The following is a 15,668-nucleotide window of genomic DNA, read 5'->3' as shown; positions in this document are numbered from 1 at the left end:
AAAAACGCGAAATTGGATAAAATAAGTTATACATAGATTAGTAATATAGGCTACCAAACAGTACCCTAGGGCTATATTTTTGGGCTATATTTTTCCAGGGACGCACAGTTGCATTAGTATATGAAAAAATAAATTTGGTCATTTTCCACGGACGCATATTACGTGGGATGAGATTCATGAGATAATTGAATAATTAATAAGTTGATTGATAAGTGGTTGATGAAGAAGGATGTGTAACATATTGTGATAAGCATATTGTGTTTGGTGTGATTTTTAAAATTGAGATAAGTTAGTAATTATTTAATTTGTGATCAAAATACCCTCATATATAACCCTATATATCAAAACACACAGACGCACCTACTTATTGCAAAAATTAAAGATCGGATAAACGGATTAATTTGCGGAGAAGATTTCTCATTCACGGGCAATTGAAACCTGAAAAAATTTTTGAGGCTAAAGAATTTTTTTTTTCAACTATAGAGAACAAATCAGATCTAAAATCAAAACCTACTATGTGAACTGATTGAAGGAACGATTTTGTGAATAATCTCCTAGTCTGCAAAATGTTTCGTCGACTAATTTTTAATTTGGGAACAATGATCTGCTGCGAGATGTGTTCGGTGAGAAATGAATGGATGAATGATCTTGATTTGTTGAAGAGGTGATTCAACGGTCCTCGGCAACGAACGGGTGATTCTATGCTACACCGGGTAAAACACTCTCTATCTTTTCTTCACATGTTCACACGAACATCACGCTAAAAAAACAAAAAAAAGTACAGGTGAGGTCCACATAATTTTTTTCAGCAAAATGTTCACGCGAACATCTCAACAAAAGATACAAAAAGAATGTATTTCATCTAATGTACTAATGAAAGGGGATAGGATGAATGAAATCAAGTTTAGTGGTGGGCCTCTTGGTTTTTAATTATTTAAAATGAAGGGCATTTTTTATTTTTTGCTTCTCAATCTTTAGTACTGTAGATTTTATAATTTCATCAAGTGGAGAAACAACAAAAAATAGTGTCATGCAGGAACAATGTTTTAGTCCATCATTTTTCCAATCAGAATGTCTTGGAGAACGAGTCAAACGTGAGACAATTAAACAATCTTGACTTAATCAAGCTTACCAAACAGTGCCTTAAATTAGTTTTATTATTACTTGTATGATAGCTTCGACAAATCCCATGATTTGTTTTATTTTACTTTTGGCGGACACCCATCTTGAATTGACATGGGGAAGAAGTGTTTTCCCGTCAATAGATAAATAGTAGATATCTTGTGAGGTAGATCGATTTAATTCATATTTGCACTAAAAAATTATATTTTTTGTGAGTCGGGTCAAATGAAAGATTTGTCTTATAAAATTGTAAGCGAGAGAGTTAATAAGAGGTTTTGTGTTTTGTGATAGATTAAATAAATAGAATTTTATCCAAAATAAATAAATAAATAAATAAATAAATAAATAAGCAAATGTAGACGAATAGGCTTTGTGGTTATCAAAGTCAATTAAGCAATTGATATGGTCTTTTTTGAGAAATCTAATTTGCGTTTGAGTTTTTTATTTTTGTCAACTTATTGATGCAACAAAATCGATGGCCCCACGAAAATAATATACTACCAAGGTGGTCTATTTTTTTAGTAAGTTTCATGAGACGGTTTCATATATTTATGTCAGTATGATAGTTTGAGTTTATTTATATTTAAAATAAAAAAATAATATTTTTGATATAAAAAATATTATTAAGATTGACTAAAGTAGTGTTTGAGAGAGTTTCTAAAAAAAACAATTCTCAACTTTTATTTTACAAAATTTCAAAATTTTATAACGAAAAATCTGAGAAGTGCTTCTTAAAAGCTCTCTCACACACTACCTAAAAAACCCGTCTCACAAAATTGATTCAATAGACAATTTCATTTAAGTTTTATTGATATTTTGTATGAGACATAATAAATAACATTAAATTAAACAAATATAAAAATCAAAATGTGTGATAATTTAATAGTTTTTTTTGTATATAAGTTTTAAGAAAATAAGACAATTGAAGAAAGTGTGTCACGCATCACAAAACAGAGATATTATACATATAACAACAACATTTTTTATTTTTGTGTAATTTCCGGTGCCCAAAAACGAATAGCAAAAGGCAAGCGCTACCCAAGGGTCAACCATTATCCCACGAGCGTGACATGGACCAGATTCAGGCCCTCAATATTCGTATAATTCCTTTCACTTTCATGCCTCTATCAGATACTCATCGTCAAATCAAACATTTTTTAATACGGTAACATTTAAGAAGATATATATATTTGGCTACATGTACTATGAATTTGTCAAAGAATTTAATATTTAATTAAACTTATTTATATTTTATATGTTGTAGATTTAAATTTGTAAATTTAAGTAGAGAAACGTGATGGTTATGATAACTATTTTGGGGGAAAAAAACATCAGCGTTCGGATCATTTGATGTGCATAGTACTGTGTTGTGCACTGCATCACCGGTAGATTATGATATTATTTGGGAGAGCTATCAAGAAACATTTCTCAGTTTTTTTTTAACAATATTTTAAAATTTTGTTAAGAAAAAGCTACTAAAAGTTCTCCCAAACACTATATATTTCATATTTTGTGCCCAAGTGCCCTTACAAATAAATTCGTCTAGCTCAATCCTTGGGTGCATTATTTTCATTTGTTTTTTTTGTGTCTAAAAATCTGTATTTGGTGGGGTGTAATTTGGAGGTTAATTAAGCTGTTTACTATTTCAAATTAAAAAAGTCAACAAATAAAAGCTGACTGATTCCAATGGAATATAGAAGGTTCACTTGTACATCAACAGTATATAATAATGTAGAAAATAAGATTCATTGCGGGTTCGATTTTCGTGTGGAGCATATTTCTTGTTGAAATATTGTGGGATATGCTATGGGGATTGGGACATGTGGTCTCTGTCGCTCGTACATATCCTTCGATTTACCCTTCGCATGAGCCAATAAACCTCCGACTCATGTGAAATGACGTACTTTCGAGTCAACCTTTTTAAGTAGAAAGCAAGATCCAACCAAACTCAACTGTTTTTGAAGGAAGGGAGAATCACAAGACAGTGATAGGCGGCGCTGTCTTAAAAGAAAAACTTAGAGAGAGAGAGAGACACAGGCGTTGCATCGCCATCGCCGCCGCAATGTCTTTCGCCACCTCCCTCAGTTGCTTCACATCACGGCCGCGATCTTATTCCTCCGACTTCTTTCTCTCGCCTCCATCCTACTCCCTTAACCTGAATGCCACCACCCTTCTCTCACTATCTTCAACTCCCATTTCCCGCCGCCCCTTATTCATAACTTTCTCTGTTAATCCCGCCGCCGCCGCTAACGCTGAAGTGAGCTCCAAGTTTTCCACCGGTGGCGGCAATGGCGGAAACGGTGGAGGTGGAGGTGGCGGGGGAGGCGGCAACAACGATGGAAATGAAGGGAGTGGCGATGATAACAAGAAGAAGAACATAGATGAATCTTTGATGGCGTTAGCGGAGGCAGGGAGGAATCTGGAGAGCTTGCCAAAGGATTTGAAGGCTGCCATAGAAGATGGTAGGATCCCTGGATCGATTGTTTCGAGGTACATCGGTTTCGAAAGATCCGGGCTGCTTTCATGGTTGATGAAGTTCGGAGGTTTCAAGGAGAGGTTGCTGGCCGACGATTTGTTCTTGACTAAAGTTGGCATTGAATGTGGCGTTGGGTTGTTTACCAAGGTATGTATGTACATGAGATCTTATTATGTTTTTGTACTTGTACATATTTAGCAGATTTGGCGGATCATTTCTACATAAATCAAATAATGGGATTTGTGTATATTTTGATAAAGTTTTAATCTTTGTTTCGGCCTAGACTAGAGGTGTAGCATTGAGACACAAATTTAGAGTAGCGTCTAGCTTCGAAAATGGTATCTTGATCATTGTATATGACAATATCATAGATTATTGTATGATATTTGATCTGTTCAAGAAATCCCTTTTTTGACATTGAATCATATCATCATCTTATTTTACTTTACTCCTCTGGTTATGAGCTATGCTCATTCTCTGCTTTGGTTGATATTCTGTTACCTCTGCCTCTGTGCCTAACGTCGCCAAGATCAACTATAAATTTCTCCCTTGAACAAATCAAGATTCTCCTCCTCCACCTGTTATATAGTATGGTTTATATCGAAATTTATTTTAAGGAATGATGTTATAATATGAATATCCGTTGGCCGTGTAATCATAGTTTATTTTCTGTTTCTGCTTTCTAGACAGCTGCAGAATACCAGCGAAGGAAGGAAAATTTCTTCAATGAGCTGGAGATTGTGTTTGCTGATGTGGTATAATCAATAGCTCATAGCTTCTTGTGTCAATTCCTTTTTCTTTCACTTAGCTTGGAGTACAGAGCTTGATTTTTTATAAGTTGATGAAAATAATGAAAATGGGACTTTTCGCTCCTGAGCATTAATATGCTTTTAAATTGAATCAAATCTCAAGTCTTGAGTTACATATCCGGTTTGTTTTCTGATCAGGTCATGGCCATTATAGCTGACTTTATGCTTGTATATCTTCCTGCTCCTACCGTTTCTCTTCGAGCTCCTCTCGCACTCAACGCTGGACGCGTTGCTAAGTTCTTCTACAGCTGTCCAGACAACGCTTTTCAGGTGAGCATGTACTAATCTTTTCTTCTATACAGTATGCAAAACCAACAATGAAAATGTTAGTTTAAATCCTATACATATGCAGGTTGCTTTGTCCGGAGCCTCGTTTTCACTGTTGCAGAGAATGGGTGCCATAGCAGTAAGGGGATCTTATCCCTCAAAATTTTTATGATAAAAAATTTCAATCCCAATTCGATATCATAATGTCACAACTTCTTTTGCAGCGCAATGGTGCAAAGCTGTTTGCTGTTGGCACTACTTCATCTCTGGTGATTTCCCATCTTGATTTAACTTTACTCTGGCTTTTGCTTGTATGATAACTGAAAATTTTCGGTTCATTTCATGTTTAGGTGGGTACAGTTGTGACAAATGCAATGATAAATGCTCGTAAGGCGGTCGACAACTCCCATGGGGTTGAGGTCGAGAATGTTCCTATTCTATCAACAAGTGTTGCATACGGTGTCTATATGGCGATATCCAGCAACCTTCGGTATGTGGATGAAATGTATTCCGCTGTTTTTGCTTGATTAAAACATAAAGAGTGCGTGTAAGAACTTGCAAGGGCTTTCTCATCAATCTTGCATAACAGGTATTAGATAAAATCATTCAAATAAGCTAAAACTCCATTTACCAAAACAGATACCAGATGATTGCTGGTGTTATCGAACAAAGGATTTTGGAGCCAATGCTGCATCAACACAAGTTATTCTTGAGTGCCATTTGCTTCGCTGTGCGCACAGGCAACACGTTCTTGGGCTCGTTATTGTGAGTTCTTCGCCTTTGTCTCTGCATTCTAAGTTCAAATTCTCGTGTCCTAAACTGTTCTTACTTGTAATGGTTGTGCAGATGGGTTGATTACGCTCGGTTCATAGGAATCCAAAAGGCACAAGATTTCCAGGAGTGAAACATTATGAATATATGATTAGAAATAAAACAGTGCAACAGCTGTTGATTCTGAGCTCTGTACGTAATTTTTAACATATATCAATCAAGAAATTGGGTTGTTGATCTTTTTGATATACAAAATTGCTATATTTCAGCTGTAATTTCGCGTGCGCGCACACATGTATATAACATAATATGATTTATGACTTTAATCAAAATTTGGTTCAATCGTGGTATGAAACAAATGTGTCTAAAATGAAAAATATCTTCGGAATTATATATATCTCACAATGAATTTTATTTAAGCTATAACTTCATTTTCCAGGCAGCCTCTGTATCGCAGCTCCATCTCCCTACTGCCCACGCCAATAATGTCGCAACATTCACATCTATCCATCTGAAACCAAAGAGAAATAACACTTAACACGATCTTGATTTGGTCTTTGATATATATATAATTTTATAAATAAGTCAGAATAAGATATTCGTCTTATAAAAAATGAACGATGACATCGTTGGGAATGGTGCATAGGATCACCAAACTGACCTGAACCCGCTTTTGCGCGGGAGAGAAGACTCGAATACTGGAGAGGTAATCGGCGGAATGATTACCACCGGACGCACAAGCGGGCATGGAACGACGCCATGCTCGAGAGTATCTCGTCACGATTTCGCCATCTCCGTTTTTCTCCGCCGCGGATTCAAAGAAGAAAACATGCGGAGCTTCGCAAGGATCCGGAGAGGGCTTTCGCGTGTTGAACATGTAATTCGGTGGGTTCAGACCCGTAACCCATGGCTTAAAAGTTTCTATAGGAATCTGCAAGTGGCTCCGAGGCATGATCCTCTCGTATATCTGGGCGGAGTAGCCCCAAGAAACGGACACGGACCAGTTGGTTCGCCTGTGATAGCAGATGGTCTGCTGTAGCATTCGGGACTGATCCAAGTTTGCCGCCTCCATCAGGTGCCGCGCCGACTCGAAACGGTCCATGGTGGGAAATATCGGGTCCACTACATCGAAATGGTGAAGGGATAGCAATGGAGATACGGGGTGAGAAGATAGTAAACCAGATATATCTCCACGTAAATCAATCTGCAACACATGCGCAATTAATCCATGATTTGAATTGATCATAACATCAATGCCTTTAATGATATCAACTATTATGTTATATTAAGGGAAAATAATTATTTTAGTCCAGTAACTTTACCCCGTTTGGGTTTTGGTCAATTAACTTTTCCGATATGAGTTTTGGTACACTAACTTTGCATTTTCAGTATTTTTTGGTCCAATTTCATACGTGTCAGCTTTTGATTGGTCCACGTCATCATTTTGAACAAATCAGAAGTTGACACGTATGATGTTAGACCAAAAAACACTGAAAATGCAAAGTTAGTGTACCAAAACCCACATCGAAAAAGTTAATGGACCAAAACCAAAACATGAACAAGATATTGGACCAAAAAACTTATTTTCCGAAAGATTAATTACTTTGGTGGTTTCCCTTTTGAGAAGACAAGTTAAATCAATCTGCAACACATTAATTAATAAATATATTGATCATAAAATCAAGGGTGATGCTACATGTACACGGAGGATTACACGTAGCACTTGATATTACATAAATGTATTTTGGAAAAAGTTTTTTCAAATAAAATGGAAGGGATACTTTTGTAATTTCATATATATTGTGTAACCCAACGTGTAACCCTCCATGTATATATAGCATTGCCCTAAAATCAATGCCTTTGATGATATCAACTATTATGTTATATTTGTTGGGATATCACCCAAATTCCCACATTGGTAGATCAAAAAAATGATCATGTATGAGGCCTTTTGGAACCACGAGGGTTAGACTCAAAGTGAACAATATCATACCATTATGGAAATATCCGAATTCCGTTGTTCTAGCAATATTAATTACCTGGTGGTTTCCCTTTTGAGGAGACAAGTTAACTCCAAGATCAGCAACACAAGCCCTCGTAGTATTATCAGCAGATTTCAAGAACGCGTATCTCCGCAAGCAATTTTTCATGTCATTGGCAAGAGCTTTCGCCAAAGGGTAACTCAAAACGATCCCACCTCCACCAAATGCTTGATTAAACGAGAAAAGATAATTGGAGAAAATAGTTTCTGAATGCCCACCGAGATAATAATACTTCCTATGATCATAACCCGCAACCACATCGAGTATATTTTCCACGAAAAAGATCGAATCATCGTCCCCCATGATCAGCCATCGGAGGTCCTCGTGGTCCTCCTCGAACACCTCCATTATCCCGTGCACCATCCTTTGTGCCCGAACTTGTGATCTGTTCAAGAACTTCGTGAGATCCTCGGAAACCCTGAAAGGAGGCGAAGATTCCGGCCACGGGAGTAGAGTTGCATTCGGGTTCTTGTCTAGGAACAGGAAGCCCCGAGTGACGTTCGGTTTCCACCAAGATTGTGTGTATGCTTTCCTGTGGTGCCAGGCTTTCTCCGAACCGACGATTCCGAACACGAGATGGCCGAGATTTGTGGGAGAGCATCCCGTGGAAACGGAGAAGAGGTGGTACTGGGAAGCTGGGGAGACGAAGTGTTTGAGTGTGAAGGTGAAGGTGGCGATGAAGTAGAGGATGAAAGCTACTGATAATACCAGTTTTCTTGAGTTACAAGTAGAAATGGCATTTCTTGTTAGTCTCATTTGGATTATATCTTTTGATTTGATGAATTTAATTGAAAATGTTTAGTGGTAATATTTAACATGGTAGATATATAGAAATTTATAGAAATCGATTTTACACTAATTAACCTAGGCATGCTACGTGCGTGCATGAATATTAATATTGTAATTATTCTTATAAATTACAAATTTATATATAGTTATTTATAGACCTAGATGGATAAAGGATTAATTAACTTAGATGGTAACATATATGCATGCCACCTCCGACTTTTCGAAGCAACCGGAGATCTACAAAGGTGCTGCGACGAATTGGTGGAGGTGGGTGGATCTTCGGTGGTAGAAGCAAGGGAGCGGAGTGCGGCGGTGGTGGGTGATGAAGTGAGAGCGGCGGCGGTGAGCAAATATTTTTTTCCGGCCAAGAACTTGCTGTGAGAGTGAGAGAGGCAGTAACAAAGCGTGAGAAAATGTGTGAAGGGGGTGGACGTCAGCTGGCTGCCAAATCAGCTGATGCCCATAGATCCATGCATCCTATGCTACGTAAATTTTCGTGAGCGATCATTAAAATCTACTAATGTGTTTTAGTAGTTTTTATTGACGCGAGCTGTATATATATATATATATATATATATTTATATTGTTAGCATAATCAATAGAGCTGGGAAAGATAAAACCTGATTTTATTTATTATATATTTCGTAAAGGAGTGAATTTAAAAGAAAAAAAATTGTATAAGGAGGGTATTCATTATTCAATGGCAACGACCACAATCTGGATATATGTATGAAATGTAATATTGTTGACGCAGCCACCTTCAATGAGACGCATTAGATTGAGGTTGCAGCGGTCTTTGGATACTCCAATGGTGATTTTATGATATGACGAATTCATAACCATCATGGGTTGATAGAGGTACGTGAAGTTGAGGCAAAGACTTTTTTCGAAGCTAGCTTGTCTATTCAAATTTGACAAATCGCAGAAACAATTATTGCAAAACGTTGCTCCCTTATTTCACAAGAACTTGATTCCTTTATGCTCTTCGTAATTGATGGAAAAACTCAAGAGTATTATCTTGAAGTATTCTCAAACATTACCTTAGATTTAATGAATTTGATTTCGTTTGGTTAAAAAAGGGGGAAAAAATGAAGAAGAAGAAGAAGTAAAGGAAAAAGGGTGGAAATAACATATATTTTTTTAAACGAAACATGTATTTTTACGGCACAATTATTCAGGCTGCCCTTTTTGACCACGACATTATTAGGCGAGGCTAGACCTCTACCCCTATGTGATTAATTATATAACCAATTAAAGCATGCCAAATTCGTCAGCTAAAGCTACTTTGTAGTAATAAAACTAGCAAAAATTCAACGTTACCGGCGGTTATCTGTTATCGAATAATCCTTTATTCATTTTTGAGAGCACAATATTGATCCAGAATTATACGTATATAATGTAACTGTCATAAATGACAGAACTTGAACTTGAAATTGAGATAAGCAAAAATTACAAATAAATTTTTTAAATCTACCTAAATAAATTAAGAAAACTAATTGCAGACAACGGAAATCGAATCTGAGACCAACTCTCAGGATCTAAGCCTTCCTTTATTAATTTAATTTAATCTAGAAAAATTAAACAAACCCACAAATAAAAATAAACATAGATTATCTGATATTTATTTAGAGTAATATCCTAAAAACAGTAGGAAACGGGTCAACTTTTTTTTTTTTTCTTCTTCTTGTGAGACGATCTCTATCCGTAAAACGGATCAATCCAGTATACATAATAAGCCCTCCAAAATCAAGCACATGTTATGAGGTTTAAGGTCAGTAATGGGGTATCTTGCAAGAAATATGCTACTGAATAATTTCATATGGCGTACAAATGAACATAAGAATTGCCGATTAAATCTGTCCATTCTATAGCTTTCGCCTTTGAAGCTCGACGAGTAAAAGTTTTGTGATAGCAGCAGCATTTACAGTAGGAGCCCAACAAAACCAAGCATCATTGCTTCGGCCGTCTCTCATCTTCATGGTTGAGGTGCAACCTTCTCAGAACCGTTTCTCAGCAAAACCTCGTATTTGAATTAAAATAATATTCAAAGTGACGCTAAGCCCAATATATGTTATCTCCAGTTCCGGGTCCTAAATTTTGGCAGCAGATGCCAGCCGATGAATTCAGTGAAGGGATTCAACTGCAAAAGGTTACTTCGAATCTGCAATGAGTGGCACCGGGTCGAATGAAACAAGGAGAGAGCCAGAACAGCGTGGCCCTGCACACCATGAAGGGAAATTGTTCCACAATTAGTTTTTTTTGGCCCACAGTCAAATGCAAGAACGTATCTCAAGTTTCCGAACATGTAGATTAAAAAGAAAATTTTGATCAGGAGAGTAGAAGAGATGCTGAATAGAAAAAATCTTACAATCTCTTAAAGATCTTATGTAATGGAATTTTTTTAACTTCAATCATGGTTTCCTGGAGTTTTCTTTTTCCGTTTGTGCTTCGGCTTCACTGCATCCATCAAAGTCTTTACTTTGGTTGTCTGCTCTCCTGCCTCAATGGTGTGTTGCGATGATGGTGTGGAATCAATTTCAGTAGGGGCTTGATCTATCATGGTGAACTGTGTCTTCAGAGATTGCAACACATCCATTTTCTCAACAGAGGTCGCTGCAGCTGCGCGACACATAATGATTAACTAGAATATAATAGTTCTAAGATCTGAACCATTTGGCTTCAGTAATATAATTATCAAATAAATACATTTCTTTTTCGAGACACCAAATTCTTATGATGTTGCTAGGAGTCTTTTGAAAAGACTAAGAGAGTCAAACACTCAACAGTTTGGGATATTTCTTTGTCGGAGAAACATGATTAAGACTAGGCAATCTAACTCGAGACCACAGCTAGAATGTTCAGATGGAAAATATAAATAAAAGGATAGACAACTAAAATACCTCGTGATGCTAGAGATGCTCTCAGTTCATCACCATTTATACCCTTGCAATATGGATCCCTGCAGGGGAATGATAAACCAAGAATCAAATAGCTAATAAATGAACACTCACTGTAGTTGATGTCTCAAAATCAGATGGGACGAGGAAATTTGTTTCAATAGAACCAGGAGCTTTCAAGTAAGGGTACCAAGACCAAAAATCCCAGATGACATGTTAAGTATCAGTTAACCCCAACATTAGCAAATATAGTGAATTACATAATGCTACTACTTAGAACATCTGAACCTATGGAGTTGAATGACAGTAAAAGAACCTACTAAATCCTGTATTATTTCAAAGATCTTCAACAAAGTATAATCCTGTCTTCTTGTCATTAACAATTGCTATTTAAGAGAAAACCAGCTATTTTGAGCCAGCAGGTGCAACCACAGAGAAAGTTCTGATCTCTGAATATTCCTTGACACTGCTGTCATTGAATTTATATCTACACAATTCAGTCTGTTTAGCACCAGGGGAAACTTCCTATCACGTAACTATAATTCTCCCAGCTTCCCACTCCAAATCAAAGAACATACGACTCCCTTCACTTTCTTTTAAAAGAATAATCTCTCGATCTTTATTTTCTACAATTTTTCTTCCCAGCATGTCAAATCATCTCAAAAGTTCCGATTTAAAATTCCTCCATTTTGCCTTTCACTTTATCATCATCTCAAATCTAAAATTTAGATTTCCGACAAATATTTGAAGTAAATCACATATCTTCGCATGTCCCTTCACTAAAAAATGTCATCCAAACACCATCAAAACTTTCAATATTCAGAATACGTTTCAAAATTATCAAATAAGAAAGAAAGGTGAAGCAAAAAACGCCAGTGAAACAAATGCACCACACCATAACTGGCACAAAACTATTGACTGATTTGCATTGCAATAAAATCCAAGAAATACAAATTAGACAAGCGGAAATAGAATAAGAATCTACCAACTGGAAGGACCACCAATGAAACTTTTAAATTTCGCATCACCCAACCTGCTTCCAGTTTTCTTCGATGAGTGGGTTTCAATTTCCATGTCATCACTTTGATTGACCTTCCTATCCTCGATTTTCAATCTTGTTTCTTCCATTTCCATTGACAAACTGCGAACTCCCATCCCAGTACCTTTGCTAACATCTACAACTGGGTCAGGGTGTCGTTTGATTTTTCTCAATGCTCTTTCTGTATTATACGACTCAACCTGCACAGAAGAAATGATAAATTTCAAGCAAAAGAAAAGATCATTGAAGACTTCTGTATACATGAATTATGACCACTAACAGCTTTCTTTATTTTGGTAGTTATATCAGCAGCCTTTACAGAGGCAATGCGCAAGCACTGCATGATAACACTCTGCATGACTCCATCTCCTCCAGCTTTCTGGATAGCACACACGTCACCATTTGTATTAAGAGTAGCAGTCAATTTTCCTCCCATAACAGCTTCTTCAAAGTTTGATGGATCAATTACCTACAAACACAAGCCAGAGCATAAACAATGCACTCGAGGATGCAATTGATTTTGGAAGAGACAAGAAAATGGAAAGTAAAGGAAAAATTAAGTACCAATTTATGGTATTCTTACCACTGTGCTCTCACTACCGATAAATGCAAAGGTTATTGCTACAGGGAGGTGGTGCACAATTAATGGAAGTGGTTCCCGCACCTGTCAGAGTCAACAGTCATATTCAATCTCAAATTTTAAAATATCAAGGCAAGTGCAAGAAAATATTCCTGCAAAGCACATTAAAATCCACCAGAACCCTTTTAAAATCAATGGACACCATAATAAAGCAGTGCAACATAGAACTAAACATAAGAAACAGGCTAAAAAGCAAAACACACTTGCACTTGCAACCTACAATTGTCTATTAAGCCACTGAAACAGAAAGATGTGCAACTTTTAAACTCTAACCGTCAGATAGTTGCATTAATATTCTCTCTTGTTCTTCAATTCCCATAGAAAAGAAAAGGCCAGGAATCCGAACAAAGCTGGGGGACAATAAATTATCCCAGAAACATCATCTCCAAATTCTATGAGAATGTCTCTGCCCTAACATAATTCTCTCTTTTTTTTTATACAGTATACCAAAAGAAAGCTATTTTTAGGTTACGAAAAACACATGGGAGATCTATGTTAAAAAAACCTAGAATATACACCGCATGTACCAAATTTACAGCATCAGCAAGCATGTGTGAAGTTAACAACCAAACCAACTCATTTTTTTCGCCATATTGACACACACACACACAAAAACTCATTTTTTGCCTAAGTCCATGCCCAGAAAAAATAGTGATCCTAAAAATGATCCATGAGAGCCCATCGATGATATGTGCCTCACTACATCGCAACAATATCTTTTTAAGAATCATCTATGAAGAAATAACTTACCTCAGGAGAATGTATGATAACTTCCTGATCGTTATCTCCTCCCAATGTGCACTCCGGCCTTCGAAATGTCAAAAGAGCTACTAGAGCAGCAATATTGGCGGCATCAACAAGATTTCTATTGTAAAGGTAAGGAAAACACAAATTAGATAAGGTTTAGAGCTGCAAAAGGAACATATATTGAAATAATCATGTACTGGGAATTCAAAGGTACAATGTCCAACTCACCCCCCATTGTCTAGAATGTGGAGATCAATACGAATAGACCACACCCATTTTCCGGCAACAACACAAAGTGATTCTGTATCCACAGCCCTACTTTCCCTGTAACACATTTTTCATGATTCATATAAAAAAATTGCATTTTTCCACACAATTTTAAATGAATGCAATGGCATGGAACTTTGATGTGCTACCACAATTTACTCAAGATTTTCAAACAACTAGATAAAAGTTCAAATCCAGCGTTTGATAAGCAGTCCACATAACATCATGCACAAACACATAGCACCGATCTGTAATTTGAAAAAAAAAAAAAAAAAAAAGAGATAGAAATTACCTCAATCCACGATCAACTATGCGACCTAACTCCACTGCAAATACCCCAGGACGACCTATTTCAAATGAAGGATCTGCCATTGGAGAGAACTCAGTATATATTGAAAGAGTTCCTTCATTAGGGCGGTCCCTGTAAGGTTGCACAAGTTGGGAGGTCACAAACCCCATCACACGTGTTTGGCCCAACTGCACCTCCGATGAACCATCTTCCCTGTGCACATACAAATCCTTCAAGCCCATTTACACATCCATATAGCGGAGCCATGAGATGGATAAAAATACCATACCAAAAGATATTATAATCTTTAATTGTTCATTTGAATTAAAAAGAAAAAGAAAGCAACTGTTGTCAGTAACAGGCTGAAGCATAGCATATATCGACAAAAAAATATCACATTCAATCTTTAGACCATGTGATGAGGAATTGTACATCTTTTGTTACTCATATAGTAAAGTGCTCATCGATTTCATTTAAAAATAGACAAATCTGCCATCATGATCTTCCAACTTCCACCTGCATCAGTTCCTAAAGTTTATACAGATAGAAAGCAATCATATGCAATAAGGGTACATACAAAAGAACTCATTTCAAGTTACTCTTTAATTCCACAGCAATAAAAAATTCCATACTTGGGCGAATTAAAATCAGAACGGGAATAGAAAGGACTTTATTGGGAGAATGTTAAAACCCAGCATATAAGTTTTAAGAGCTAAGCACATCAAAGAAAGGTTTCGGGCACTTTTCACTAGGGACAGACTTTCAAGAAGCCAATTGCATGGCAGACTACATTTTGATGAAGACAACAAGTGCATAAAGTAGAATTATTTTGATTCAATAAAGGAAGCTGTATTTTCCTTAATAAATTAGAACCGAACCCATATACCACTAATTCAAATTCCCAGAAATTAACAACACAATAATGGAATACACAGAGTAATTACGAGCACAAGTGGAGCAAAATGAATGCCTGAGAAAATGGCGTAAGAGATACTCACCTGCCAAACTTGATCGCCACATTCCGGTAATCAAATGGCCCACGCCCATCAATTCTAAGATCAGAAAGCAGCGCTGTTTCGATAAAATTCTTCTCATTTAGTGTCATCCGCCATGTATTAGCCAACCGTTGTTCCATCTGTGCGTCCTCACACAAAAATGCGTACTTTTACTGAGAAAAACCAGCAACAATCAAGTATACCCACAAATACACAACACCAAACTCGAACAACTACACAACTTTAGCTCTGCCTCACTGGTAATTTGTGTACTGGTGGTGTTTGTGAGAAAGAAAGAGAGAATAGAGGCAAAAAGGGGATTAGGGTTTATCGAATATTCAATTGGGTTGTCAAGCCTTTCTAATTATTATTAAGTTGGGCCGGCTTCCACGGGTAAGCCCAACTTGATTTCGGGTTTCGCTCGTAAACTAAAAAACAAAACCTCTCTTCTTTAATAAAAAAAAAAAAAAAAAAAAAAAAAAAAAAAAAAACTTTTTCGGTGTTTTGGTGTAATATCG

General features: G+C 36.7%; 3 protein-coding genes across 6 annotated transcripts; 1 reads left to right on the top strand and 2 right to left on the bottom strand.

Annotated features, from left to right (window-relative positions):
* The first annotated feature begins 3,103 nt into the window (after nt 1–3,103).
* On the top strand, nt 3,104–5,715 carry LOC140881030 (protein RETICULATA-RELATED 4, chloroplastic-like). Its single transcript, XM_073285982.1, has 8 exons — nt 3,104–3,745; nt 4,285–4,353; nt 4,546–4,677; nt 4,760–4,813; nt 4,899–4,943; nt 5,025–5,164; nt 5,314–5,439; nt 5,521–5,715. Exons 1-8 carry the CDS (start codon nt 3,185–3,187, stop codon nt 5,576–5,578), a joined length of 1,185 nt encoding a protein of 394 aa, XP_073142083.1. The 5' UTR covers nt 3,104–3,184; the 3' UTR covers nt 5,579–5,715.
* A 113-nt stretch (nt 5,716–5,828) lies between these two features.
* Nucleotides 5,829–8,270, bottom strand: LOC140881029 (uncharacterized). Its single transcript, XM_073285981.1, has 3 exons — nt 7,485–8,270; nt 6,107–6,649; nt 5,829–5,956 (listed from the first exon to the last, which is right to left on the bottom strand). The coding sequence occupies exons 1-3, from the start codon at nt 8,241–8,243 to the stop codon at nt 5,861–5,863; spliced, it is 1,398 nt and encodes a 465-aa protein (XP_073142082.1). The 5' UTR covers nt 8,244–8,270; the 3' UTR covers nt 5,829–5,860.
* A 1,664-nt stretch (nt 8,271–9,934) lies between these two features.
* On the bottom strand, nt 9,935–15,461 carry LOC140881001 (exosome complex component RRP45A-like). Of its 4 annotated transcripts, none has more exons than XM_073285937.1 (10): nt 15,154–15,461; nt 14,159–14,368; nt 13,828–13,923; nt 13,603–13,717; nt 12,796–12,876; nt 12,493–12,681; nt 12,159–12,412; nt 11,177–11,235; nt 10,645–10,895; nt 9,935–10,494 (listed from the first exon to the last, which is right to left on the bottom strand). In XM_073285937.1, the coding sequence occupies exons 1-9, from the start codon at nt 15,288–15,290 to the stop codon at nt 10,684–10,686; spliced, it is 1,353 nt and encodes a 450-aa protein (XP_073142038.1). In that variant the 5' UTR covers nt 15,291–15,461; the 3' UTR covers nt 9,935–10,494; nt 10,645–10,683. The 4 variants fall into 4 exon arrangements, with proteins under 4 accessions (XP_073142038.1, XP_073142039.1, XP_073142040.1 ...); XM_073285938.1 differs by having other exon boundaries at nt 10,645–10,889; XM_073285939.1 differs by having other exon boundaries at nt 12,207–12,412.
* Nucleotides 15,462–15,668: the final 207 nt, after the last annotated feature.

Source organism: Henckelia pumila, chromosome 2 (assembly GCF_033568475.1).
Source record: "Henckelia pumila isolate YLH828 chromosome 2, ASM3356847v2, whole genome shotgun sequence".
Lineage (NCBI taxonomy): Eukaryota > Viridiplantae > Streptophyta > Magnoliopsida > Lamiales > Gesneriaceae > Henckelia > Henckelia pumila.
The sequence above is the reverse complement of the archived record's forward strand: the minus strand, read 5'-3'. Positions and strand labels throughout refer to the sequence as shown.